Source organism: Erythrolamprus reginae, chromosome 1 (genome assembly GCF_031021105.1).
Source record: "Erythrolamprus reginae isolate rEryReg1 chromosome 1, rEryReg1.hap1, whole genome shotgun sequence".
NCBI classification, from domain to species: Eukaryota; Metazoa; Chordata; class Lepidosauria; order Squamata; family Dipsadidae; genus Erythrolamprus; species Erythrolamprus reginae.
In genome coordinates, this window is record NC_091950.1 from 18,221,464 (window position 1) to 18,248,720 (window position 27,257).

Below are 27,257 nucleotides of genomic sequence, written 5' to 3' on the forward strand. Positions count from 1 at the left end.
AGAAAACATTATTCAAAACAAACAATGCTCCTCACAACACATATTAACACCGCCACGAGAATTGCGATAGCACAACTCTGGAAAAGTGATCAGATACCAACGGAAGATTTAATTATAGATAAGATATATGCATGTGTAGAGATGGACGAATTCACGAACTCAATTAAGGGAAATAAATTAATAGAATCAAAAAGAACATGGCAAAAATGGCACGAATGGGTTCAAAAGAGAACATAAAAGCAACATAATATGAAACAACAGTACAATTGAAACGACCTACAGTTACCGTGTATAATTAATGAACGTAATAGATTTTAGAATTTAAAAACATAAAATACAATGTATATAATGAAAGAAAACCGGTCAAAACTTACTGTCAGAATGTTAACTGAGAATATGTATAATCTGTAATTCAAAATAATATGTGATGGGAATGACATAAGAAAAATTAATAAAGAGATTTTAAAAAAAAAAAAAAAAAAGACACCGTTTCAGTGCTTTTGCAAGCATGCAAAATCTTTACTCCTCCAAGCTGCCCCTCCCTTTTCTTTCTTCAAAAAAGGGGAAAAAAAGAAACCCCTTCCTCCCAGCAGCAGCTGCTTGGGTTCGTAAGGTGAAAATAGTTCGGAAGAAGAGGCAAAAAAATCTTAAACACCTGGTTCGTATCTTGAAAAGTTCGTTAGAAGAGGCGTTTGTAAGATGAGGTACCACTGTATTTGCCTTGATAAGCTTTCCACATTTATTCTGAATAAAGATCGCCCTTCAAAACAAGAGGGAACTCTGAACACACATTGACACTCATATTTAACGTACTTTTTGGATTGTAAGACACACTTCCTCCCCCCCAAAAAGAGGGTAGAAATGTCTTTGCATCTTATAGAGCGAATAGAGTTGCCCCGCTCACCTGCTGACCCCCATCCTTGACTATTGCAATGTGCTCTACATGGGGCTACTCTTGAAGAGTGTTCAGAGACTTCAGCTGGTGCAGAACTCAGCTGCGCATGCAATAATGGGTGTACCAAAGTATCCACGTATTACTCCAACTTTACTTTGATTTACTCCAACATTGCCAGTTGGTCTCCGAATGCAACTCAAGGTGTTGGTTATCACCTGTAAAGCTCTAAATGGCTCAGGGCCAGACTATTTACGGGATCGCCTCCTCCCGCATATCTCGCTGCGACCAGTAAGGGCCCACAGAGTTGGCCTTCTCCAGGTCCCGTCCTCCAAACAATGTTAGTTGGCGGGACCTTGGGGAAGAGACTTCTCAGTGGTGGCTCTAGCCTTTTGGAATCAACTGCTTCCAGAGATCCGCATTATCTTCACCCTACCGGTCTTACAAAAAGCTGTTAAGACCTGGCTTTTCGGGAAGGCCTGGAATTAGGCTGACTGTATGTATGTTTTTTATATTATTTTTATTATTAGATTTTAACTGGTTTTATTATTGTTGTATTTATTCCGATTGTTAGCCGCTCAGAATCCTTTTGGAGTGGGCGGCATATAAATACAATAAAATAAATAAATAAATAAAAATCCTTCAGCTTCTGCCCTGCCAGCAATTTGCCTCCTTGCAGCAAACAGCCTGGTCAACTTCAACACAGCCTGATTTTGCACGAGCAGCTGATTGGTGGTTGGATCTGCTTCCCAGAATACCACCGATCAGCTGTTTCAGGCTGCAGCAATCGCCACCAGCTACTGCTGCTTCCGTGTGACCCATTTTCAGCTTCTGTGTACCCTATTTTCGGCCTCCGTGCATCTTGTTTTCAGCCCGTTTCAGGCAGCAGGGATAGGTGGCGGCAGCCATCTTGTTTTGCTTCCCCAAAGGTCTTATAGACTGGAGCAGGGGTAGGCAAAGTTGGCTCTTCTATGACATGTGGACTTCAACTCCCAGAATTCCTGAGCTAGCATGATTGGCTCAGGAATTCTGGGAGTTCAAGTCCATAAGTCATAGAAGAGCCAACTTTGCCTATACCTGGTCTAGAGTAGTGTTTCTCAACCTTGGCAACTTGAAGATATTTAGACTTCAACTCCCAGAATTCCCCAGCCAGCGCTGGCTGGGGAATTCTGGGAGTTGAAGTCCAAATATCTTCAAGTACCTAAGTTTGGGAAACACTGGTCTAGAGCATCTTAAAAATGTGGTATATGTTTGCTACATTTTCCACTTCTCCACCCAGAAAAGCTGTCACACTCCAGATAAGATAAAGAAGTACAGAAATAGTCATCTACCTCCCCTGGAGGTTTTCCAAGAACATTGAGCGTCACCTCAGGGACGTTGGGTATTTCCTGAGGAACTTTTCATGACCTTGAAGGCCTGCAGAGGCAGTGACGACATCGGCACATAATGTCCCTCATGACTGTCAATAGAAACATTAGATTCCTGGTCAACATTGTCATGGTGATGGCCCATTCAGACATAGCACTTCTCTATAAACAAAAGCCAACTGGGCTGGCAATTGCCTTAAAACAGGCGCTAGGACATCGTTCTCCACCTATCTGAGGGCAACCGTTAGTCCATATGGTTTGTTTTTTCAAAAACTTCTTTTGCGTCTTATTCCATCTAATATGGCTGATGACTGCTGAGGTGACCTGACTTTACTTCATGATCATGTAGCTCTGGTTCGGCCATAATCAAAGGCAATACAGTGTTCCCTCGATTTCCGCGGGGAATGTGTTCCGAGACCGCCCGCGAAAGTCGAATTTCCGCGAAGTAGAGATGCGGAAGTAAATACACTATTTTTGGCTATGAAAAGTATCCCAAGCCTTCCCTTAACACTTTAAACCCCTAAATTACAATTTCCCATTCCCCTAGCAACCATTTAGATTATTACTCACCATGTTTATTTATTAAAGTTTATTTAAAAAAATGTTTTTTAAAGGCAGACGAAAGTTTGGCAATGACATATGACGTCATCGGGCGGGAAAAACCGTGGTATAGGGGGGGAAACCGCAAAGTGTTTTTTAATTAATATTTTTGAAAAACCGTGGTATAGACATTCCGCGAAGTTTGAACCCGCGAAAATCGAGGGAACACTGTATATCAAATAACAATTTGTGTTTTGTCTGGAACAAGAGTAACAGTTGCTTTTGTGGCTAGCTTGTAAGCTTTGCAGGATATCTGTTTATTGTTGGAAGATGCCTGAAATACCAGACAGACGGGGCAGTTTTTACAGATGAATCAGTAACTGTCATGATCGTTCATTTTTTAAAAAAGGTTGTCTATTGACAAGAACAAGATAATGAGGATGCATAACACACATGGTAATTTCTTCCATAATTTGGTTAATGGCTTCACTGTTGACTGGCTATTGTTGGAAACTAAATGTAGGAGCACATCAGCTTTCCCCAATTTTTCCTAAGGAAAAATTAGGATGATGAAATATCTTTCCTAGTGTGTGAGACCATTCCATTATTTTCAAGCTATCTTAATTACTTAATTAATACCGTAAGCCTTATGGGAGCTAGCAATTTGGAGAGCACCAGATTGGGGAAGATTCTCTTTGTTTTTATCTCAGTGGATTCACCACAGTCTCAGGCAGGCTATTCGTGAGCTAAGCCTTGCCTTGCCTTCAAGGAATACGAGTCCTGAAACCCAACCTTCTGTTCAAGTAACAACATCTCAAAGACTGTGAGTCACAAGTCTCAGTGAGAACTTCCTGTGGAAACTTGTGAACAGCTGAGTAATTAGTGCTCCAAATAAACTGCCCCTTTACATTTCCAACTGCAAGTTTCAGGGATGTTCTTTAGGTGAACAAGACATGATATCCAAAGTGATCCCACCAAAATTACTCTATTTCTGTTGACCCAATTAAAATAGTCCGCCTTGCACCAGATAATTAGTTTCTAAAAAAGGCTGTCAATATTAGATAGCCGATTGCTAGCAAGCTGGGGATGCTGCCTGCTCTACTTTTCAAAATGTCCTTTCAATACTTAAAAACTTTAGCTGGTAATGAAAGGATAAGCGAAAGTGAGGCTAAAGCAAGGAAAGGGCCTGTCATTTCAGATCCAAGGTAAACCGAGGATGTCATGACATTCTCAGAATTTGTATCTGTTCATACTTTTGAAAGGCAGAGCACCTACAATTTCTCATTGTAGTTGCTAGAATGGCTAGTCTGCCAGAAGAACCAATGTTCAAAGATGCCTTCTTCAAGACATGCTCAGCCGCCTGACTGCAGAATCTCTGCTTTTAAGTGCATCTTCCTTCCAATCAGCCTTCATTTGGAGAAGGTAGATGATTCTGCTCTATTTCTGCATTAGGTACCATTAGTTATCTCAATTATTCCCAAAACAGAACAATGTGCTTTCAGAGAAGAGTGCCTGATGCACTCTGGAAAAATCACTGGTCTGACTTACTCACTGCCAGTCACCAAATGGACAATTTTACTGCTTTTCAATAACTGGCTCAGTTCCAGGAAAAAAATCGCTGCTTCAAAAAAGAGATTATTTTTGCATATCTAAAGGAATCACCGTTTCTTCCATTTCAGAGGTTTGCTGCAAAGCAGTGATTCAGAAATAAGTATGAAAAGTGGCTTTAAAATGAAATCTGAGATGCAAGAACAGTTGCTAGTTTTAATTAGTCAGAGTTCTGGAAAGCAGTCACTACAATGGCGGAGTTTCCTATGGACCAATTGAAGTTTAGCAATAGAAATGGGTTATTTCTTTCCATTTATACAACAAGTGGAAAATACAATCCCATCTTTTAAAAAATGCTTTGTCTAGTGTGAATAGAAAATGCTGTTCACAAACTTTCTGGAATCCATATGTAATACTTCTGTTTTACATAGCTGTACTAATTTTAAGAATTAGAAATGAGAAATATTTATAATTTGCCAAATGGATGGTGGCATTCTCCTACAGTGATCTGAAAATATGGGAAACAATATGGAGGAAGAATGAGGCTTGATAAAAACTTTTTTTCCCCAAAAGATTTATTTTTTAGAACATTCTGAAAATGGCAGGATGAAAATGGTGATCCGCGAAGAAATCGAGCAACACTTAATGAAAAAAAGCAAAAAGGCATTTTTTTTACAAACCAACTAGTTTGTGGGCTCAAAGAATTGTTGAACTCATTCCCTGAGAGCAAGCTTGTATTTCATAGTCTTTATCAGGAATTTTGGTTTCATCCATGACCAGATAATTTGAAGAACCACAGATTTTAGTGGAGGTAATGCTTGGCTTCATATCTATACTGCAATCCACTTTGGAGGAAGATATCAATGGGCTTGATTTGTCTATTGATGTCATTGTTTGGGAGGATGAGCTTGTCTGAGTAAGGTCTACTTGCTCCAGATTCATTTCTGGACTTGCTGATTCAGCCACTGATGTTTTAGATATAGAAGCCCAGGGCAGAGCGATGTAGCCTTTGTAAATATTCCAAGAGAGCAAAAGGAAGAAAGGGAGGGCAACGGTGGACCCCACAACTATGAGACTGAAGAAGGAACTTTGGATACTTCTGGATGGCGATTGCCCTGGGTTCTCCATCTTTGGGACTGCCAAAGATTTGTTTTTTGGATCTGCCATTTCAGAAATTATCTGATTTGACAAGTCACACTTAGGACTGTAGAAAGTTCTCTCTGGCTGGGGCTGAAGGAGATAGACAGCCACTGTCACACGAAATGTTCTCCCCTTGACTTTTTCAACAGACTGACATTCATAAAGCCCCATATCAGCAACTGTTGCATTAAAGACAACCAGTCCTTTTGTACGGATGAGATATTTAGCCTCTTCTTCCAGCAAGCGGCTCTTATTAAACATCCAGAGGAGGTTGGCTGTGTTGGACAAAGGCTCACAGTCAAGATGCGGGCTGCTGCCAAGGGTGACAGGGTACATTCTGATTTTCTTTTCTGAAAAGCAAGAAGGCTTAGTGGTCAGTTTATAGCTTCCTGCCTCATGCTAGGAACTACGCCAACTTATTTCACTGCCTCTACTAGCTGCCCATCACACAGTCTGTATCATCAAACTGTCTGGTTTGGTTCTGCAACCCAACAAGACAGACACAGGCGGCTTCAGAGGATAATCAGAACTGCAGAAAAAACAATGGCTACCAGCCTGCGTTCCAGTGAGGACCTGTACACTGCATGAGTCAAAAAGAGGGCCGTGAAAATATTTACTGACCCCTCGCATCCTGGACACACCATCACTAAACAAATAATTTCCTCACTACTTTCAGACTATTTACTAAGTCTTTTCATAGATCCCATCACCCATCTTATCCCACTAATGACTGTAACTTTGTTGCTTGTATCCTTACGATATGCATTGACTGTTTCCTAATATAATTTGATTGCTTATTTGTACCTGGACTATCATTAAGTGTTGTACCTTATGATTCTTGACGAACGTATCTTTTATTTTATGTACACTGAGAGCATCCCTTGAATGGGGCGTCACTAAGGCTGTGTTATTATTACTATTAGTCTTCTCATCCTTCCTATTAGCCATCTCCTCCGAGTTATGACTGTATGACTATAACTTGTTGTTTGTATCCTTACAATTCATACTGATTGTTTCCCAACTGCTTATTTTCACCCTGTGACAATCATTAAGCATTGTACCTCATGATTCTTGACAAATGTCTCTTTTCTCTTTTGTACACTGAGAGCACATACACCAACAACAAATTCCTTGTGTGCCCAATCACACTTGGCCAATAAAACTCAATTCAATTCAACTCAACTCTATTCTATTCATAGAAGGCGACAGAATATATTGACATGTTAGATATTACAGTAAAAGATACTGATAAATTATACATGTTTGTGATCCTGCAGAGTTGTATCCCATATGAAGGATCTCCTTACAAGTAATGCATTTAATTTTATGTAGCACTTGCCAGAGAAAGAATAAAAGAGGTTCTAGCTACCATTTGCCTCTGTATCATGTGCTTTGAAAGCACTGTTTAAAATGTGTTGCCTGGTGCTTTGGTTTTTTTTAAAAATTAATATGTTTTCAGCTTTTTAATATTCACGATCTGATACCAGCTTCTCTCGGTGGCAACAAGTACCAGGGATTTTGCAATAAGCCAATGTGCTCATTTTGCTGATGCTCACTCTCGGGTAGGAATTCCCTGGGTTGAGCCCAAGGTTAAAAATGAAAATGCAGGACTTCAGAGAAAATGTCTCCAAAAGGAAAAAGGAGCACTGTCCCTCTCTTCAATAGACTCCCCAAAGTCAAGGCAATTTATATTCAAAAACAATGTGCCTTTTTAATCAAATAATGTTAAGCTTAGAGAAACAGCATTTTAAACCCACACACATACAAACTGCAAGACGTTTAGTGTGCATCTCTGGGAAAAACGCAGTCATCCTCTGCTGGATTGAAAAGGAGATGAAAGCAGTCAGACAAGCAGGCAACAACCCGCCCGAGTCCATCAGTGAATTACTCTCCTATATTCAGACCTACCATGGTTGTCTGTACTGCTGTTTTTAACAATGGACAAATGGTTTGATTAGAAGGACTTCCAGATCCACTGTGTGCTATGAAATTATTGGGACAGGATGACATGGTGCTCATGAGTGACAAGACAGAAAAATGTAGTTATGATCTTTATGTTGGAAATAATTCAGGTCCAATTAAACAGTTCCGTGGGTCTGTAGAGAAACATTTATCCATATCTACGCAATGGGGAGAGGGAAGAACAGACCATTATCGTGTTTACTGTGGAGAAAAACCATATTTAGAGGAGAGAGATTCTGCTGTTATACACCCACCTCTGACATTACTGTTGCCAGGCAAAGTTAAATAGTAAGGTGATCCCAATGCATTAGCATAACTCCAGGTCTCTGCTGTGGTTGGTGTGCGTGCCTGCACACATTCAAATTATATGAGAACCTGGAATGGATATAAGCCCATAGGTTGGGCCCCAAAAACCCTTTGTGGATATCCACACAAGAAGCATATCGGCGAAGAGAAAAGGAGGCAAAGACATACCAGGAATTATTGGGAAATCAAGGGGAATTTAAGATGAGATCAAGAGAGCAACTAATAGCAGAGAGATATAGTTTTATCATTTATAATTATTAGAAGGATTAAAAAGGAATAAAGGTTTAAGGTAAAGTAACACAAAGTTTGAAGTATAGTTGTGCACTGATCATACACATGTAATTGCTAGAGTATAAACTTTCATTGGTATTTGAAACAGAGGAAGAATAGATTAAAGACTGTATGATAAAGTTGGCTAAGAATTCTAGTTATAACATACAGATGAATCAATGACAAAACAGTTGAATTTTACATTATGCTATGAGGATGTTTATAGATTAATATACTGTTGATACAACACATCAGAGAAATTAACTAAGATGTATAAAGGTATTTCAAATGCACGTTGTAAATGTGAACAACATAAAGGGATATTCTATCATGCTTGGTGTACATTTAAAACATTTAAAATGATGCTTGGAGTCATGGAAGATTATTTCAATACATGATTATGCAACAAGATTATTATATGAACAAAGATGAAAGATTTGACAATATTCACTGTGGGGGAATGGTTTGTGAAGCTGACAGATCTGCTGAAATGGAAAATTAACTTCTTTAATAGAGAAAAAACAATATCTACATTTATTGGTGACTGGAAATAAATAATGGTGTAAAAATGAAAAAATGAACATAAGATTTTGAAGATTACCGTAGATAGGATATATTACAAAAAGAAGAGGATCATGATGTAACTTTAGAACGAGTAAATTACAATTGCTATGAAGAATATCAGAAGTTTGTATCCTTTTCTTTCTTTTCTTTTTGATTGTATTTTATTTTCTGGCATTTTTGGCTGTGTCTTTTATTTCTTCTTCTTTTCTTTCTTATTTTATATTGGTTTGTTTTAATGTTTATCTTTTTAATTTTTTAATATGGCATATTGATAAATGATGCCATTTCTTATGCCCTTAAATATATTCACAACACATTTGTTGCCTCAAATCATATTCTGAATTCTGTACTTGCTTATATGAGATAGGGGTTTTTCCCCTTTAAAGCTGTATTAAATTACTACTTTTTCTGTTTCTTCTCTACATTTGATTATTTCAATGCATTAAAAGTAATATAGGCTGTCTTCATTTACCAACCCCAATTGAGACTGCCAACGTGGTTACTATGCAAAGTGATTGCTAAGTGAAACTGCAACTATGCTTATGATCTTACTGCAGCTTTTCATTGCTTTACAGGGCTTGGTGTAACTGAAATAGAATAGAATAGAAGAACCGTTGAAACTTACCTGAACGGTCTTCTCGATGCACTGCAAGGAGAGTCCAACGTGGGTAATTCTCCAGTCTCATTGGAGGGACTGAGTTTTAATTTAAATATTATGCAGGCACCGCCCCCTAGCCCACCAGTCATAAAAAACGAAGGAGCAGTAAACTATAAACTTTTTATTAAACAACTGGAAGGCAACAAACCCGACCAAATAACTTAAATAATGTCAGGAAAAAAGCCCTTGGTCCACCAAACGGGTGGGTTTTGGACTCTCCTTGCAGTGCATCGAGAAGACCGTTCAGGTAAGTTTCAACGGTTCTTCTCCAATGCACTTGCAAGGAGAGTCCAACGTGGGATGTACCCAAGACATAATAAGCGGGAGGGAAATCTAGGCCCAAGGGCGTTCAAGTGGAACACACCCTCTGCAACACCCTCCTCCCAAATGCTGCTTCCGCAGAAGCAAAAGCGTCAATCCGGTAATGCTTGATGAAGGTAGATGGAGCTGCCCATGTGGCTGCTCTACAAATCTCTTCGATCGAAGCCTGTGTAGACCAGGCTGCCGAAGCTGCCGCACTGCGTGTTGAATGTCCTGTTATTCCCTGAGGAACAGCCTGTCCTGATGCTTTATAGCCTCAGTGATGCAGACTCTTATCCAACGACTAATAGTTTGTGAAGACACTTTAGTGCCTTTGCCTTGGCAGGAAAAGGAGATAAACAATGCTTCCGATGATCTGGAAGTCTGTGTTCTACGAATATAAATTTTGACCGCACGTCTCACATCCAATTTATGCCATCTGAGTTCAGATGGATGTGTGCCATGTGTACAGAAATCAAGCAATACTATTTCTTGAGTTCTATGGAAACCAGAGTTCACCTTGGGATGAAGGAAGGGTCCAACCAAAGAACCACTCTATCCGGATAGAACAGACAGAGGTCAGGCCTCACTGATAGGGCCGACAACTCCGACACCCTTCTGGCCGAAGTAATAGCAACTAGAAAAGCCGTTTTTATGGATAAAAAACGCATCGGTACCGTCCTCAACGGTTCGAAGGGTGGAGCTGTCAAGGCCTTAAGCACAAGCGGTAGGTCCCAAGAGGGGAACCTATGAACAGTAGCCGGTCTGATATTCGTCGCTCCTTTAAGAAATCCTGATCCAAGGGTGTCGTGACAAAGGCCGGTAATAGTCGTGACTTAAAATTGTCGACAACGCCGCCACGTGGCGGCGCAAAGTGTTAGAAGCCAATCCTTATCCAATCCTGCCTGAAGGAAGGTTAAGACAGTCCCTGGTAAGGCTGCTAAAGGGTCGATTTTCTGGACTCCGCAGAAGGTGCAGAAGGCTGACCACGTTGACTGGTAAATCCGCCTCGTAGCTGGTCTGCGCGCAGCCTGCATGGTAGCTATGACTGTGTCAGGGAGATGTAGCCGTCTCAGGCGGTCCCGCTCAAGTGCCACACGGTCAGGCTCCACCACTAAGGCTCCGGGTGTGCAATGCATCCCTGACTGAGGGCTACAAGATGGTCTGGGATTCTCCAAGGCGGAGAGATTGACAGCTCCCTCAAGTCCGAGAACCAAGCCCGTCGAGGCCAGAAGGGTGCTACTAGTAGTACCTCGGCTCGCTCCTGTATGATCTTTTGCAGAACCCTCTGAAGGATGCGAGTAGGTGGGAACGCATACAGGAGCCCCTCTGGCCAGGGGAGGCGCAGCGCATCCACCCCCTCTGTACCCGGAGATGGAAACCGGGAAAAAAAGCGGGGCAGCTGCGTGTTGTGACACGTTGCAAACAGGTCCAAGATCGGTGTGTTGAATCGAGTTGTCAGTGTCCTGAACACACCTGGATCCAATTTCCACTCTGCCGGGTCCAGAGTCTTGCGGCTCAGCCAGTCCGCCCACACATTCTCTTGTCCTGAAATGTATTCGGCTGAGAGAGAAGCCAAGTGGACTTCTGCCCATCTGAACAGAGAGTCGGCCTCCTGCATCAGGCGTCTGGATCTCGTTCCCCCCTGGTGGTTTATATAAGAGCGGGCGGAGACATTGTCCGTTAGGATCAGGACATGGCTGCCCTGCACCAGGTGAGATGTATCACCCGGGACTTCCACCATTTTAGGGAGTCTCGCAGGCCTCGTTGTACCGTAATTAATCTGCGTGTGTGACTCACACGTCGCTTTTGGTAGGGAAGTAAAGTCCATTGCAGCGTGCGAAAATGATACCGTGCCCAGGGAACGATGTCCACGCACGACACTAGAGTCCCTAGGACCTTGGATAGGAAGGCCAGCGGCACCATCCTCTGATGTTGTAATTTGGTGACTAAGTCCTGAACGTTGCACTGTCTCTCCGAAGATAGGTAAACTCTCATGGAGGTGGTGTCGATAACCGAGCCAAGATGGGTTATAGTGGTGGTGGGCGAAAAATGACTTTTCCCCCCGTTTCTCGTAAAGCCATGTTCCTGCAACAGCGCTACCGTGTCCTGCAGATCCTGCCACGCGCTCGCCAGATCCCTGGACAATACGAGGATGTCGTCCAAGTAAGCTAAAAGTCTTATTGATCGGGACCGTAAGGAGGCGATTAGCGAATCTAGGAGCTTGGTGAAGGTGCGCGGTGCGGAAGAGAGGCCAAAAGGCATCGCCCGGTACTGATAGTGAATCCCTTGGACATAAAAGCGGAGGTATTTCCGGTGCTCCGGATGAATGGGGACGTGTAAATACGCCTCCTTCAGGTCGATGGATGACATGAGATCTCTGGGCCGGATTGACGCAAGGATCGTGCGAAGGGAGGCCATCTTGAATCTGCGGTATAACACGTACCTGTTTAGGTGTTTCAGATTCAAAATGAGTCTGCAACCTCCCGATGCCTTGGGTACTATGAAGACCCTGGAGTAGAACCCCAGGCCCTCCATCTGGGCTGGCACCCTCTTGATGGCTTGGATCTCTAGGAGATGCGCAATCTCTTGCTTTAGTAATGTCCGATTGGTAACGTCCTTGGGCACTGGACATGACACAAAATGGGTAGGCGGAATATGAAGGAACTCCAGGCGTAGGCCCCGGCTTACTGTGTCCAAGATCCAGGTGTCGGAGGATGTGGTCCTCCAGGCGGTACAAAACCTTTGGAGTTTTCCCCCCAAAGGGACCTGCCCTATGGAGTCACTTGGCTCCACGGAAGCCTCGTTGATTGGAACCCCGAAAGGGGCGTCTCGCCTGCTGGTATCCCCTGCCCCGGCCTTGGAAGTAGGTCCTATCACCCCGGTACGAATAGGACTGCCCATATTGACCCTGTGAATAAGGCCTGGAGGCCTGGGTGGTTCCGGAGGCTGGGTCCCATCGAAAGGACTGCCGGCGTCGATACGGGGTGTTATTGCGATCCTGACGTCTAGAGGATCTGGGGAGGATCTTCCTCTTGTCCTTGTCCTCCACAAGGACGGATTCCAACACCTCCCCGAACAATTTTGTGCCCTGGAAAGGGGCAGATGACAGGCGCCATTTCGACTTGACGTCCGCCTGCCAATGTCAAAGCCAAAGGAGGCGCCGAGAAGAAATAGTGGAAGCCATGCCCCTTGCGGAAAACTTCGCCGCGTGCAAGGTGGCATCTGCGGAAAATTCGGCTGCCGCTAGAAGTTTGTTTAAATCCTGCTTTAGGCGAGAATCCTCAGGCCCCATCCTAGACTGCACCTCCTGAAGCCACATGATGGATGCCCTATTGAAAATGGATGCAGTAGATGCCGCCCGTAGGGCCCATGCTGCCATTTGATGGGCCTTTTTCAGGAGTGTCTCAGCCCGTCTTTCATCCGGCTTGAGACTGTCCGCAGTCTCTGAAGGGACGACGGCATTGGATACCAGTGTGGCCACTGGCTTATCCACTGGCGGAAATTGTAGCAGGTTCTCCATCTCGTCGTTGAACGTATAGAAGCGACGCTCCACCATGGAGGGACCCTGTGCCACTGCTGGGTGCTGCCAGGTGCGTTTAATATTTTCTACGAATATCTCCATTGCAGGCACGTTGTCGGATTCCTTAGGTTGCTCCTTACACAGGGAAGCAGAAGTCCTAAGTCCATCCCCTGCATCTGTAGGTGCATTCGCCCCTGGCACATCTAAGGTTTGCTTCACCTTATGCAACAGCAGCCTAAACAACGTGGGCTTAAACAGTCCTGCGGGAGCTGGCTGTTCTGGGCAGGCATAATCATCATCAGATAGTTCATTGTGCCCATGCTCACTGTCTTCTTCCAGAAACCCAGTGTCTCCCGCCAATGAGTCCAGCCCAGGAGGGGGCGGTGGTGCTGACCAAAGATCCCTGGGCTGGTATGGTTGTGGTAATGGAGGTGTTACTCGCTGGGCTCCAACCGCCATTCCATGCGCATAAACGTTGGCAATCATGTCCTGCAGGGATGGCGGGAAGGCCTGCCAGACATCAGCTTGGGATCTAAGTCCCGCAGCCGTTGGCGTGAACGTTGCTGTTGGGGCACACGCCTGTGTCCCTGCAGAAAACCCATAGGTAGGATGGCTGGCTGAAGCAGGCCTATCTGGCCTAGCGAGAGGCGAAGGTGGAGGTGGGCCTGATAAGGCCTGTCGGTCAGGAGACCAGTCCCTCTCACTTGCAGTGCCCATGGCCCCCAAAGCCAATCCAGGTGATGCTGTTCTCGATGGGGGGAGTGGGAGTGGCTGAAAGGGGGGTATAGTCAGGACCCCTGCAGTAGGAGAAGCTAAGGCTGCCTCTAGCCTTTGTTCCAAGGTTTTAATCTTCCTTTCAGCCTCTTTAAAGGAGGAGGAAGACTGGGAGGATTTTGATTTGGCCTTGCCCGAAGCCTTCTCCTTATTTTTATGAGTCACTGGAGTCAATTGGGGCTGTTCCTCCCCGCGATTTCCCAGCTGTTCAGCCATCCTTAAATTGTAGATAAGGGGCAGCGTTTTACTCACAACTATTTCCCTCGAACTGGCAACTAATCAAGCAGAGATCACAGCAGTCTCCTGTCACAACAAGTGGCTATGGAGGCTGTCACAGCTTCGGAGCTGTCTCTTCCTAGTGATCCCGCATCATGTGACCCAGCCATCACCAATTAGGGACAGTCTCCAGGCAGATTAATCTCCAAGGACTGCTGGCAGCTAGCCAAGCCGCCGCCTATTGCTTGCCGCTTGTAACGGCTTTCCGCGCCCTTTTGGGAGCAAAAAAATGGCGGGCGCGCCTCTCCTCAGCGGTCCCAGGCTCGGAGAGACCTTCTCCAGTTGGCGGGGCGGCTGCGAGGTCTTTGCGATCGCTCAGTTGGCGACGCTGCGGCCCGAGTGAATCCTCGGCCGTTTTGACAGTTCCGCGGCTTCCCGACCATCAGCTGATAGGCGCGGCTGTCAGATTCGCGGCTGTCAGATCCGCGCCTGTCATGCAGAACGCCGCGCTGCCCCCGTCAATGGGGGGGGCGGAAACCCCCCCCCACCTGGGGTGTAGGGCTAGGTCTGACCACGGAGGACAGTGACCTATAGCCCAGCCTCTCCTCTTCAGGGCAGTACTCGCTGGGAGAAGAGGCCCCATGAGGAGTATGGTGGGGGTGTTACCCGCGGAGGGTAGATGCCCCAAGCCTTCTGATACCTGTAGAAGATAAAACAACAACATTAATACAGAATTTAACAATTAAAACAATTAATACTTAATTATACACCATTTTATTAACGCTCCTGTCAGGAGACAAAAACTCAGAGTCCCTATCCTAGACTGAGTTTTTTAAAACTGAGGTACTGGGGCAGCAAGGGGGCGGTACCTACTTAATATGTTAATTATATTAATTTAAAACTCAGTTCCTACCAATAAGATTTGAGCTAAATCCCATGCTGAACTCTCCTTCCAGAGACATGGGAGAACAAAACGGCTCCAAAAGTCGGCCGGGCTCCTGGGAGGCGGTGCGCGGCTACTTCCTCTTCGCTGCAGAGCCGCACGGAGGCGAAGACATGGCGCCCGGCCGACTTTTGGAGCCGTTTTGTTTTCGGCCGGGCGGAGGCGGCGCGTGGAGGCGAAGACACGGTGCCCGGCCACGCTCCGCCTCCCGGGAGCCCAGCTGAAAACAAAACGGCTCCAAAAGTCGGCCGGGCTCCTGGGAGGCGGAGCTTGGCCGGGCGCCATGTCTTCGCCTCCGCGCGCCGCCTCTGCCCGGCCGAAAACAAAACGGCTCCAAAAGTCAGCCGGGCTCCCGGGAGGCGGTGCGCGGCTGCTTCCTCTTTACTGCAGAGCCGCTGGGCAGAGGCGAAGACAACGGCGCCCTCCACTCTCTCTCCATCTCTCTCTCTCTCTCTTTTTCTTTCTGTTGCCGGCGTGGTGAACGAGAAAGAGAGAGAGAGAGAAAGGAGGGGAGAGAGAATGAGAAAGAAAGCGAGAAAGCAAGGAAGAGAGAAAGACAGGGAAAGAAAGCAAGAGAGAAAGAGAGGGGGGAAGGAGGGGGAGGGAAAGACATAGAGGGAGGGAAGGAGGGAGAGAGAAAGAACAAAAAAGAGAGGAAGGAAGGAAGAGAGAAAGGAAGAGGGATGGAGAGAGAGGGAATGAAAGATGAAGGAAGGGAGAGAGAAAGGGGGAGGGAGAGATAGAAAGGAGGGAGAAGGGGGTACTTAGGGAGAGGGAAAAGGAAGGGCTTGGAGAAAGGGGGAAAGAAAGATAGAAAGGAAAGAGGGAGGGAGAGATAGAAAGGAAAGAGGGAGGGAAAGATAGAAAGAAAAGAGGGAGGGAGAGATAGAAAGGAAAGTGGGAGGGAGGAAAGAGGGAGGAAGACATAGAAAGGATAGAATTATGGATGCAAGAACTTGCTCATGTGTGATAGCGCACGCCCACACTTACTTACTTACCGTACTTACTTACTTACTTACTTACTTACTTACTTTATTTATTTATTTATACTTATATGCCGCCCAGTGCCAAAGGGACTGCCGCTCAGACACTATACTTTTCCGCTCACCCCGAAAAAAAATTAGAGGGAACACTGCCCCCCAGTCCTTCTTTTCATTAAACTACACATACCCAGTTCCTGCAACCATTCTTCATATGTTTTAGCCTCCAATCCCCATTCATCTTTGTTTTTCTTCTATGAACTCTTTCTAGTCTCAGTTGCTAAATGAGGAAGTTGTTAAACAAATACTACCTGTAATTAAAAGTTTAATCTTGTCTAAAGAATTTTTCTCCTGCCAATTAATGACATATGACAATCATTTCTATTAGTTGCACTCCCAATCTCTTTGTAAAATTTAGAGTACTGTATTCTGCATTTTTCTTCAAACTCATTATGTGGCATCCTGACAATGGTTGAGTGTACATATATACTGCTCAAAAAAATAAAGGGAACACTCAAATAACACATCCTAGATCTGAATGAATGAAATATTCTCATTGAATACTTTGTTCTGTGCAAAGTTGAATGTGCACAACAGCATGTGAAATTGATGATCAATCAGTGTTGCTTGCTAAGTGGACAGTTTGATTTCACAGAAGTTTGATTTACTTGGAGTTATATTGTGTTGTTTAAGTGTTCCCTTTATTTTTTTGAGCAGTGTATTTAGACAATAAAGGCCCAGAAACTGCCCAAAATTATGGAGAAACTGCTACCAATGTGTCCTTCAGCTTTGGATAAAATTGGTTTAAAGAATGAAATTACCTATACTGAGAAAGAAAGAAATCTATCTAAGCAAATTGAACTTTGAGTAAGTGAGGATGGATTATAGCATTTAATGTTAAATTATTCACTTAAACGTAGTATATTTGTATGGTGCAATTTATCTTATTATATCAAAGATTTTATAACTAAACAATAATTGCTGCTTAAAAATACCTTATTGCCTTATTTTTTTAAAAATTCCCCTACCTACTTCAGGACACTTGTTGATATCACCATTCCTGATGCTCTGGATTAGATCTCTTGATAAAAGAAGGAAAAAAACACTCATTTATAAAGATATTCCAAAACATTCAACGTGGACAGAAATCTTCGCTTAAAAATCTATTTTCAGCCTTACAATGCAGAGAAGGAAGTCTGAAACTAGCAACAATCAGAAACTGTTACTACAAAGAGAGACTAAAAAGAATTTTCTTCAATGACATAAACTAGATAGAAGATGGGATGTATCACTTGCAGCTGTAGGCCCTTCTGTATGGGTTTCACCTTACACCTATTCTAGCTTTTCTAACTAATGTGCCCAACCCCTGTTTCCTTGGCATTAATAGGATCAGACTCAACCCCAACAAGAAGTGGTTGTGGGTTTTGCCTCCCAAAGACAATCCCATCTGTCCTCCATCATCCTCCATCCAGATATAATAGATTGACACAATTCTATATCATGAAATAACTTGCCATTAAGGGATAACTGATCTCAGTCCCAAGGAATATGCAATCAAATGAAATGAAATCTTTATTATAGTTAAAGACTAATGCTTGCAATCTAAACATTTCCAAGCAGTATAGGTTGTTTTGAAATTCTCTTAACCTCCCATCCTTTTCAAGGATTTATTCATCCAGTGCAAAATATACTCTTTTCAAAGAGGAAACATTAACAGAATAACAGTTGGAAAGGATCTTGGAGATCTTCTAGTCCAACTCTCTCTTCAATCAGGAGATGGTTGTCCAATCTCTTCTTTAAAAATCTCCATTGTTGGAGCATTCACCACTTCTGGAGGCAAGCTTTTCCACTGATTAATTGTTCTAGCTGTCAGGAAATTTCTCCTTAATTCTGGGTTGCTTCTTTCCTTGATTTAACTTTGATTCATTGGATCAGTGAAGTACTTTGTCAATTGGGGAGGGTTATGAAGCTCCTTAGATATTCTGCCCTGTCCTCAGCAGGACCTGGAGCAGGGGTCCTCAAACTTGGCAACAGCTGGCTGGAGGATTCTGGGAGTTGAAGTCCACAAATCTTAAAGTTGCCAAGTTTGAGGACCCCTGACCTGGAGGGTCTAATAAAATTCCTTTTTTCATGGTCACATGCTACACTGACTCCCCACTCCAAAAGCAGATTAGGAGGAAACAACTTCAGCATTCATTTAGTCATCTAAAAATTAAATTTGTGGTTCCCCTATTCAGAAGCCTCTCCCACAATAAAACTTGAAAAGGTCTCTCCAGAGAAAAAAAATGGGATTCAATAGAATGCCGCCGGCGACTCACCAGCCGGCACGGGGTTGCGGCGTGGGCCGGGGAAGGAGGCCGCCATCTTGGGGCGGAGCCTGCGGCCCCTCGTCATCCCCAGGGGCCGCAGTGATGAAGTTTGGTGGCGCTGGCCACCCATTGGACGGGCGAGGGTGAGGCAGCCCTATAAAAGGGGCTGCCTCGTGGCGCAGTTACCCTCGCCCGGCAGTTTGGAGACAGCCCTGCTGCTCGCGGCGTTGGAAGAGAGGCCTGAAGGCGAAGAAGCGCGTGGGCGGCGAGCCGAGGCTCGGGCCGGCAGCCCGCTTGGCGAGGGGAGCCCGACAAGCTCAGAGGCCGGCGTGATCGCTGGGGCGGCAGTTCGGAGGCTCAGGCCGGCGGCGCCCGGCGAAGACAGCGCGGCTAGGCCCGGAGGCCTAAGCAGTCGCGTGGGCGGCATTAGGAGGCCCGGGCCGACAGCGCCAGAGGCATCGGCTGTTTGTCGGGCCTCTCCCGGTTTGGAGGGGGGTGGAATCATGGCGAGGGGCAGCAGGGCTAAATCTGGGACCCGGCGGCGGGCAGCGGGGGGGCAGGCCGGCGCTCAGGGCACCCCCCCCATTGAGCCCCGCCGTACGGGTAGGAGAAGGGCCCCCAAGAGGACTTGGGGGGAGGCCCCTGGGGCTGGGCAGGCCATTAGGCCAGGCGGGGAGGTCAGCTCCAGGGGGGAGGAGACCACCAGGGGGCGGGCCACAAGGCGCCGGGGGGTGACCCCTAGGGCAGCAGGCCGCCGCCAGGGGAGGGCCCCATCCAGGGGGCCACGTGGCAACAGGAGGGAGTTTACTGATCCTGGGGAGGGGGACCCCAGCCCATTTGAAACGAGTGGGTCTGATGAGGGGTCCCCCATGGCTCGGGCAGTTGAGAATGAGGGTACAGGGGAGGAGTCAGTCTCTGTATCTTCACACCTTCTTTCTGCCTTACTCGAGAAATTGGATGAGGGGCCAAGGAAGAGGGGCCGGTCCCGGCACGAGGACGCCAGGGGTGCCACGAGCGCAGAGGGGACCCGAAGCTCCTCGGAATCTGAGGAAAGGTCCCAGAGGGTGAGATCCGACCGGCGCGCTAAGAAACAGCGCAAGAAGAGACGTGGAAGCAGGGCTGCTTCTGCATCAGAGGATGCTGAGGATGACTCTTCACATTGGGGTGAGTGCCCAGTACCCAGGCATCGTTGGTCCCGGCCACGGGGACCACGAGGCAGGGTACAGGCGGTTAAACGCAAATCACATAAGTCACATAGCACATGGCGTTCGCGCACGGCAGCCCAGGTATGGGGGAGGGGCCGAAAACGGGGGATGACAAAGAGGGGCAGGAGGAGGAGGGACCCCTCGAGGGATAGCTCGGAGTCCACGACCACAGAGTCCACTGATACCTCCTCTGTCGACAGCGACAACCCTTTTGCCCCTGGCCTCCCTGACACTCCGCTTAGCATGCATATGTCACAGGCCCTTAAGCGAAAGATTTGGCGCGGGGCTTATGTCGATATATTTAAGATTCTATTGCCGGAAAAATCTAAGAAGGACAAGGACAAGGATGGTAAGAAGGGGGCTGTGGAGTCAAAGGAAGTCAAGATGGATAAAGGAATTTTATCATGGGCATACGCCTTTCTGGCGTATCACTCAGTGGTTGTTGAAGATGATGTACACAAGACTCACGAGCTCATCCTATATATGAATATGATATTACGGGCTTATCAGGAGTTTGGTGGGGAGGCGTGGAAGCAATACGATGAGGATTTTAGGAGGTTTGCCGCACACAATAGGCACTGGCCGTGGGATATGCGGCACAACGATTTGTGGCTTCAAGCCACGCAGCAACCCGCCACCCCGGCTAGCGGGCGGACGCCTACGGGCCATCTGTTGCTGACCCAAGGAAAAGAGGCTACCCTCCCCCGCCCGGGGGCGGGCTCGGGGACCCAGGCCTCGGCGCAGCGGGGTGCGACGAGTTCGCCCTTTCGGATCCCGCCGTACTGTTACGAGTACGGCGCCAGAGGAGCCTGTTCCAGGCCAGCTTGTCGCTTTCGCCATGCCTGCGCGTTGTGTAATGGCAGACACCCGACATCTGCCTGCTATAAGGGCAGGGGGGGAGGCGGCAACAAGGGAGCAGTGGGCTATGCTAAGCCCCAGGCGTCTGGAGCTCAGGGCAAGGGGACCAACCCCCATTAAATTGGATAGATTGAGAGACAGGCTTGGGGGTTTCCGCCCTAAGAGAGGTGCTGAGTTCCTGCTTACAGGTTTTTCGGAGGGTTTTAGAATTCCGTATAGGGGGCCCAGGATTGCTTGCCTAGCTAGCAACCTGAGGTCAGTTTCCGGAATGGAACACGTGGTAAGGGAGAAAATTATGAAGGAGGTGCGGGAGGGCCGGGTGCTGGGCCCCTTCAAGGAGCCGCCCCTGCCTTCTCTGCAAGTATCCCCCCTGGGAGTGGTACCCAAGCGAGCGGCGGGGGAGTTCCGGCTTATTCACCATCTGTCTTTTCCCCCGGGTAACTCAGTTAACGATCATATTCCTGATGACCTGTGTTCGGTGCGTTATACCCCTTTTGATACGGCGGTCTCGGTGGTTCGAGAGTGCGGGCCGGGGGCCCTGATGGGTAAGTGCGATATCAAGTCAGCCTTCCGGCTCTTGCCGATTCACCCCGAGGATTTCGACCTCTTAGGTTTTCAGTTTGAGGGGGGGGGGGTTTGTTGATCGGGCCCTCCCGATGGGTTGTTCAGTTTCATGTTCATTGTTCGAGAAGTTTAGTTCCTTCCTAGAATGGGCCCACGTGAAGAGTTCAGGGATTCGGTCAGTGGTCCATTACTTAGATGATTTTCTTTTCGCAGGGCCGGCGGGCTCTGACGTATGCCAGCGGGGAATGGCAGGTTTTCAGGGGTTGTGCGGGGACCTCGGAGTGCCTCTGGCGCATGAGAAGACCGAGGGGCCCACTACTAGGCTTACATTCCTGGGCATTGAGGTGGACTCGGTTGCCCAGACCTGTAGGCTTCCAGAGGACAAACTAGCGAATCTGCGGGACACGGTTAGGGTCGTTAAGGCCGCCAGAAGGGTGACCCTTAGGCAGGTACAGGAGCTGGCGGGACTGTTGAACTTCGCTTGTAGGGTAATAGCGCCGGGTAGGGCGTTCATGTTTAGGCTTTACCAGGCAACGGCCGGTCTCACCAAGCCTCACCACAGAATCCGCTTGACGGCTAGCGTTAGGAAAGACCTGGGGGTGTGGCAGGATTTTTTGCATACTTACAACGGGGTCTCCTTTTGGAGACAGGACATGCTGTTGAAAGGTGACTTCCAGGTGAAATCCGACGCAGCCGGGGCAGTTGGTTTTGGTGTGGTCTGGAAGGATAGGTGGTTTAGGGCGGACTGGCCTCAGGAGTGGCAGGGCACCGCGGTGTGCAGGGACTTGACGTTCTTGGAGCTGTTCCCAATCGTCGTGGCTATCGAGCTGTGGTCCCCTAGCTTCACCGGTAAGACGATACATTTTTGGTGCGACAACATGGCGGTTGTACATGTGGTCAACACCCTTTCTTCTAAGAATGAGAGAGTGATGGGTTTAGTGCGTCACATGGTGGTTAGGTGCCTGGCCCGGAACATGCTTTTCCGGGCACACCATGTCCCTGGGATCAGGAACGGGGTAGCGGACGCTTTGTCAAGGGGGCAGTTGGCTAGGTTCCGGCTGCTTGCCCCACAGGCCGCGGAACAACCGGAGGCACCCCCCCGCTCCTGTGGCAGATTGGAGGGCCGACGTGAACAGGGCAATCGACCTGTCCATTGCAGCAAGCACCAGGAGGTCGTACCAGCGGGCAGGTAGGGAATTTTGGGCTTTTCGTCATGATAGGAGATACGATCAGCTTTGGCCGGCCCCGGTGGAGCACCTGCTGGAGTTCTGTTCTCTTAGTAAACGCCGGGGGTTGTCAGCCCGCACAATTCGAGGCAAGCTGGCTGGCCTGGCTTTCATAGCCAGATCCAGGGGTTTCTCGGATAACACAGGTGACTTCAGGATTAGAAAGACACTGGAGGGGTGGGTCAGGGAGAAGGGCCCGCCCCGGGGTGATAGGAGACGCCCCCTCAAGTTGGCTCACCTACGGGCTTTGGGTGATTTGTGGGACAAGCTGTGTCGCTCCCAGTACGAGGCAGCCCTTTACCGCGCGGTCGCGGTTACGTTGTTTTTTGGTGCGTTCCGTATAAGCGAGGTTTTGGCGGCATCCAAGTTCGATCACTCTGGCCGCGCCTTTACAGCTAGGGACATTCGATTTCGGTGGGGCTCAGTTTTCCTTCGTCTGCGCTGCTCCAAAACGGACCAGAGGGGCCGGGGCGTGACGGTCCAGCTTTCCAGGACCAGCCAGAGGAAGGTGTGCCCCGTGGGGGCAATCTCAGGGTATTGGGACATCCGGGGAAGTTACCCCGGCCCGCTTTTCTGCCATGCATCCGGGGACCCTCTCACTAGGTACCAGTTCTGGGCTGTGGCTACCAAGGCCCTGGCCCGGATGGGCCTGGACCCCAAGCGTTACGGGACACACTCTTTCAGGATTGGCGCAGCTTCTTTTGCAGCCGAAGTTGGTTTCAGCACGCCCGACATACGTGCGGTGGGCCGTTGGCGTTCTACGGCCTTCCGGGCCTACATCCGTCCTTAGGTGAGTGGGGGCGGGACCGGGCGCGGCACAGGTGGCTGATTCTAATGCTACTTTGTTTTTGTTTTTCCCCCCCCTTTTTAGATGACGTACAGGGGGCCTGTAGAGTCCTGATCTGTGGCCACAGCATGGTATACTGGGCCGAATGGCGGGCCCAGGAGACAACGCCAGGCACGCAGTTGCAGCTGGACCGGCATGTTAGGGTGCAATGGCTGGGTCGTAGAGGCCTACGTTGGTTGGAGTTGTTTCCCTTGCTGTTTAACAGCGGGAAGGTGCTGGGGGTGCCGGGATGGTTGGTCTTGCATGTGGGAGGCAATGACCTGGGAGCTATTACGGGCGTTGACTTGCTGTGGCACATTTGGGATGGATTGCAGGTTATTTGGAAGCGGTGGCCGGACACCCGCATCTTGTGGTCCAACATTTTGCCCCGTAGGGTTTGGAGGCATGCTAGAAATCCCAGGGCGGTCGATGGGGCTAGGAAGAGGGTCAACCGAGCAGTCCGAAAATGGTTACTCCGTGAGGGGGGTGGGGTGATAGACCACCCCGACATTAGGGCACCGCAGGACGGTGTTCATTTGTCAGAGAGGGGTAATGACAAATTTTTAGCGGACCTGCAGAGGTGCCTGCACATTCATGTGCAGGGGGGGGGAGCAGGGGGAATAAATTAAAATTTCACCCCCTGCTGTGGCCGATAGGGGGCGGAAATGGGCGTAAGCAGCAACGGTGATCTCCTTTAGGGGCACCTCTACTGAGGTGAAGGGGGGATCTCCCTCGCGGATTACAGGGCTCGACCGGCCTGGGTTCGTTGAGGGGGGTTGCTCCTGTGGCTCGCTGCATGGATATTATCAGTGACCAGTGGCGAGCCATCCCACACGCCGTGGGGGCGTAGCAAGGGGCAGGGCGCAGGTGTAATTTTACCATGACCCTGCACCCAGGCATGGAGCTTTCGCCCAGAAGTTGCTCAGTTGAGTTTGTTTTAAGTTAACTCCGCCCCCATTTGAGTTTATGCACCACTGCAGGTCACGTGGGCTTATTTGGTTAAATAGTTAATTAAGTTGAGTTAATAAAAGTGACCCTATTTATACCCATACACTGTTGTCCGACTGTTACTCCGCCTGCGCCGCAAACACCACTTCCATTGGAAAAAGATATTTAGAATCCTCAGTAGTGCAAAGGCTGTCTAAATCTTCATCTCCTATCCATTGCAAGTAGCTCTTCTGTTATCAGCTAAGGAAAAAATACCTACAGAGAGTGAGCTTCACTGCTTCCTGAAGAAACATGAAACAAGTTCACCAAAAATAGAGGCAGCAAAAACAGACAATGCTGGGCAATGTCTTTGATTTGTTATATTCTGTTGCAAGACTATTCAGACAAAGCTTCAAAGCAAACAAAAGATTAAAAATGTACACATACACATAATGTACATTCTTTAAAATCTGAATCAAATCTCATTACTTGTTCCATTGATTATATTACTCACTGTAAATTCTCAAGGTGTTTAGCCAGGAGGATACAATTGTGAAGAGAGAGGGACCATGCACAGTAGGGATCCCTTGCCAAGATACAATCGAAGCATTGTTTATACCAGCTGCAAATTGCAACAGGGAGCTGTACTAGCTGGGAAGGAGAACTGGCATACAACAGGCCCTGGAAAGACAGCACTAAACAGTTAATTTTTCCCCTAAATGATATTAAAAACCATTCAAATAGATGAATCCAAAAGTAGACAATGGAATGAAACACAAGGAAAGTGTGTCATGCAGAACAGACCAGGACAATGTTGTACCTTTAGTGAAGCTAGCTTGAGTATCTGTACAGGCTCTGGTGATGGGAACAGCTGTATTTCTTCCAAAATAATAATTTCTCCATGACAATTGAGGGTTTTATGCAAATAGCCCTTATCTGTGTAAAATAAAACACAGAGTTAAACCTCAGTTGCTTTATGTTTTATAGATATGTTAGAAACACCCCAATTGTATTTATTTAATATCAGAGCTTAATTATTTGGTCTGGCTAGTCAATAAATTGGGATAAATCAAACTTGTTGACAAATCTGTAATAACTGAAATAGCAAAATTCAAACATTCAAGTTTATCGGATCCTCATGAGAGTATAAATAGATGTTAACCCTGCAACGTATAGTAATCCAGACAACAAGCACAAAGATTAGGCTAACAAAATCACGCGAGACTAAAATTTTCCCCCATCTTTCCTTTTTAATCTCTGGAAAACTAGAGAGGGGCCTTTTCTGACACCATCTCCATTTCCATGGGCTAAGATACCATTTACATGCTGGTTGTCTTTGGCTCTCCTTCCTGTCTCCCAAGGTCATTCCCACATACCATTACAATAGAATCTATGGAAAATACATTATGGGGAGCAAAGACTTGATCTATATTTCTATAAGATATCACTAAGAAACAAAAAAATATGTTATAGATAAGATGTGCTAGTACCATGTTTTCCCAAAAATAAGACCCTATCTTGTATTTTGTTTAGCCCTGAAATAGACTCTTGGCCTTTTTGGCATGCATTCAAAAGCCCAATTGAGCTTATTATTATTATTTTGGGGAAAACATGATATAGCGGTGGATTAGAGCTGTTGTTTGCTTCACCTTGCTTTAAAACAGCTAAAAATTCACCTATCTTAAAGAAGAAGACAACATTAAAAAAAAGTACTATGGAAGCAGCATTTGGTATTGCTTTTATATATTGTAAGCCACACCGAGTCCTTGGAGAGGGGCAGCATATAAATCCAATCAATCACTCAATCAACAAACAAACAAACAAACAAACAAACAAACGGTAAGTGCTTTACCTGTCCCTAGGAAAAAGATGTCATATGTGACATTATTTAAGTCAGTGGCTTGGCTTATTATGAGTTGTGTGTATTTGGTACCCCTTTTTAGGAAGACAGGCTGAAGACCAACTGAATTCACAACACCGTCCATCAAAGGGTGATCTCGGACAAACTGGAAGACTCTGGTTGGCATGTCAAGTGAAGAGTTGTACCCAAGAGCAGAAAAATCGGCACACTATAAAATATTGAACAAATAAGATATGTACTTTTTATTAAGAAAGCCATTACTATTTACCAAGGGAAGATATAAATAAGGAATTATGTAATAGACACTTGATAGCTTAACACATGATACAGTCTGGGTTCAGGAATTAAATTCAATGTAATTACCACATATTATTCAATTTTATTTGTAAATCCTAAAATATTTAAAACTGTTTTGTGTTATAATATCATTCCTGCCAAAGAGTTTTACCCTATACATATTTTGCAAGATCTCTGCCTATAGTTTTGATTAACAAAGAGCAGAGTCAAATGAACAGTACAATTAATCTTCTGACAGCAGCATCTGTTACTTAAATATGTTAGCCTGCATGGTGTGAAAAATATTTTGAATTTGAGTTCTAATTCAGACCTCCCTATCTTGAGACCAAACCATATTCATACTCAACAAGGAAATGCCTATTTAACAGGAGAAATTGACACTTACAGCCCCAGGGCGAGGAGTTGGGACATCTCCCCAGTACACCACCCATTTCATATGAGAACCTTCCAAAGCAACGGGACCTTTGAAGTATCCTTTAAGAAAAATATCTTGAATAGATTCCATCTGGAATGCACAAACAGCTGAAATATCCAACTTTCCCCTTAAATAAAGCACAAAATAGAATTCAGCAATGAACAGCTTTTTTGAAAGTGGGAAATAATCTATTCTAATGCAGAAATGTGGCAAAAAATTTATGTGACCCAGTGGAATAGAATGTGCTGAAGATAATACTGGCCTTTGGTTCCACTTGAAATATATTGCCCAAAATGGATCAAAATTAACTGGTATTGTCCTTACTGCTAAAGGTAGTAGTAAAGTGTGTCCAAACCTGATAACCTACAGTAGATACCTCAATTTACCAAGTAGAGGTAAGTATCTATGGACTTATATGGTAAGAATTATGGCTCATGAAAGATTGCCATTTGAATGCAAGAGGAATAAATGGTAAAAAACATAAAGCAATTAAATGTGTGTTTTGGGTTTCTTAGCTTAGTGGATAACAGATTGCTGTACATTTCTCCATTTTAAAAAATGATAGTCATTTACTTGATGGCCATACTATTATATTAATCAATCAAAAGTTATTACAATATTTAATATGATCAGGGACTTATATCTGTGAACAGCATGATTCTCCAGATCTTCCAACCCATTGCTGTTGTAATTAAATCCATTGTCTTGCTTCCTGGTCATTCTCCAATCTCTCTTTCGTTCCACCTTTCCCAACATTACAGACTTCTCCAGAGAATTAGATCTTAA

General features: G+C 46.2%; 1 protein-coding gene across 2 annotated transcripts in view; it reads right to left on the reverse strand.

Annotated features, from left to right (window-relative positions):
* Positions 1 to 4,549: 4,549 nt before the first annotated feature.
* LOC139156598 (semaphorin-4E-like) overlaps positions 4,550 to 27,257 on the reverse strand; it is a 44,333-nt gene continuing 21,625 nt past the window's right edge. For both annotated transcript variants that reach the window (XM_070732443.1, XM_070732454.1), the window contains exons 10-15: positions 26,442 to 26,598; positions 25,751 to 25,967; positions 24,719 to 24,834; positions 24,413 to 24,579; positions 17,012 to 17,064; positions 4,550 to 5,837 (exon numbers count right to left, since the gene is read on the reverse strand). In XM_070732443.1, the coding sequence (XP_070588544.1) occupies positions 5,044 to 5,837; positions 17,012 to 17,064; positions 24,413 to 24,579; positions 24,719 to 24,834; positions 25,751 to 25,967; positions 26,442 to 26,598 (1,504 nt within the window). In that variant the 3' untranslated portion in view covers positions 4,550 to 5,043. The remainder of the gene's footprint in view (positions 5,838 to 17,011; positions 17,065 to 24,412; positions 24,580 to 24,718; positions 24,835 to 25,750; positions 25,968 to 26,441; positions 26,599 to 27,257) is intronic.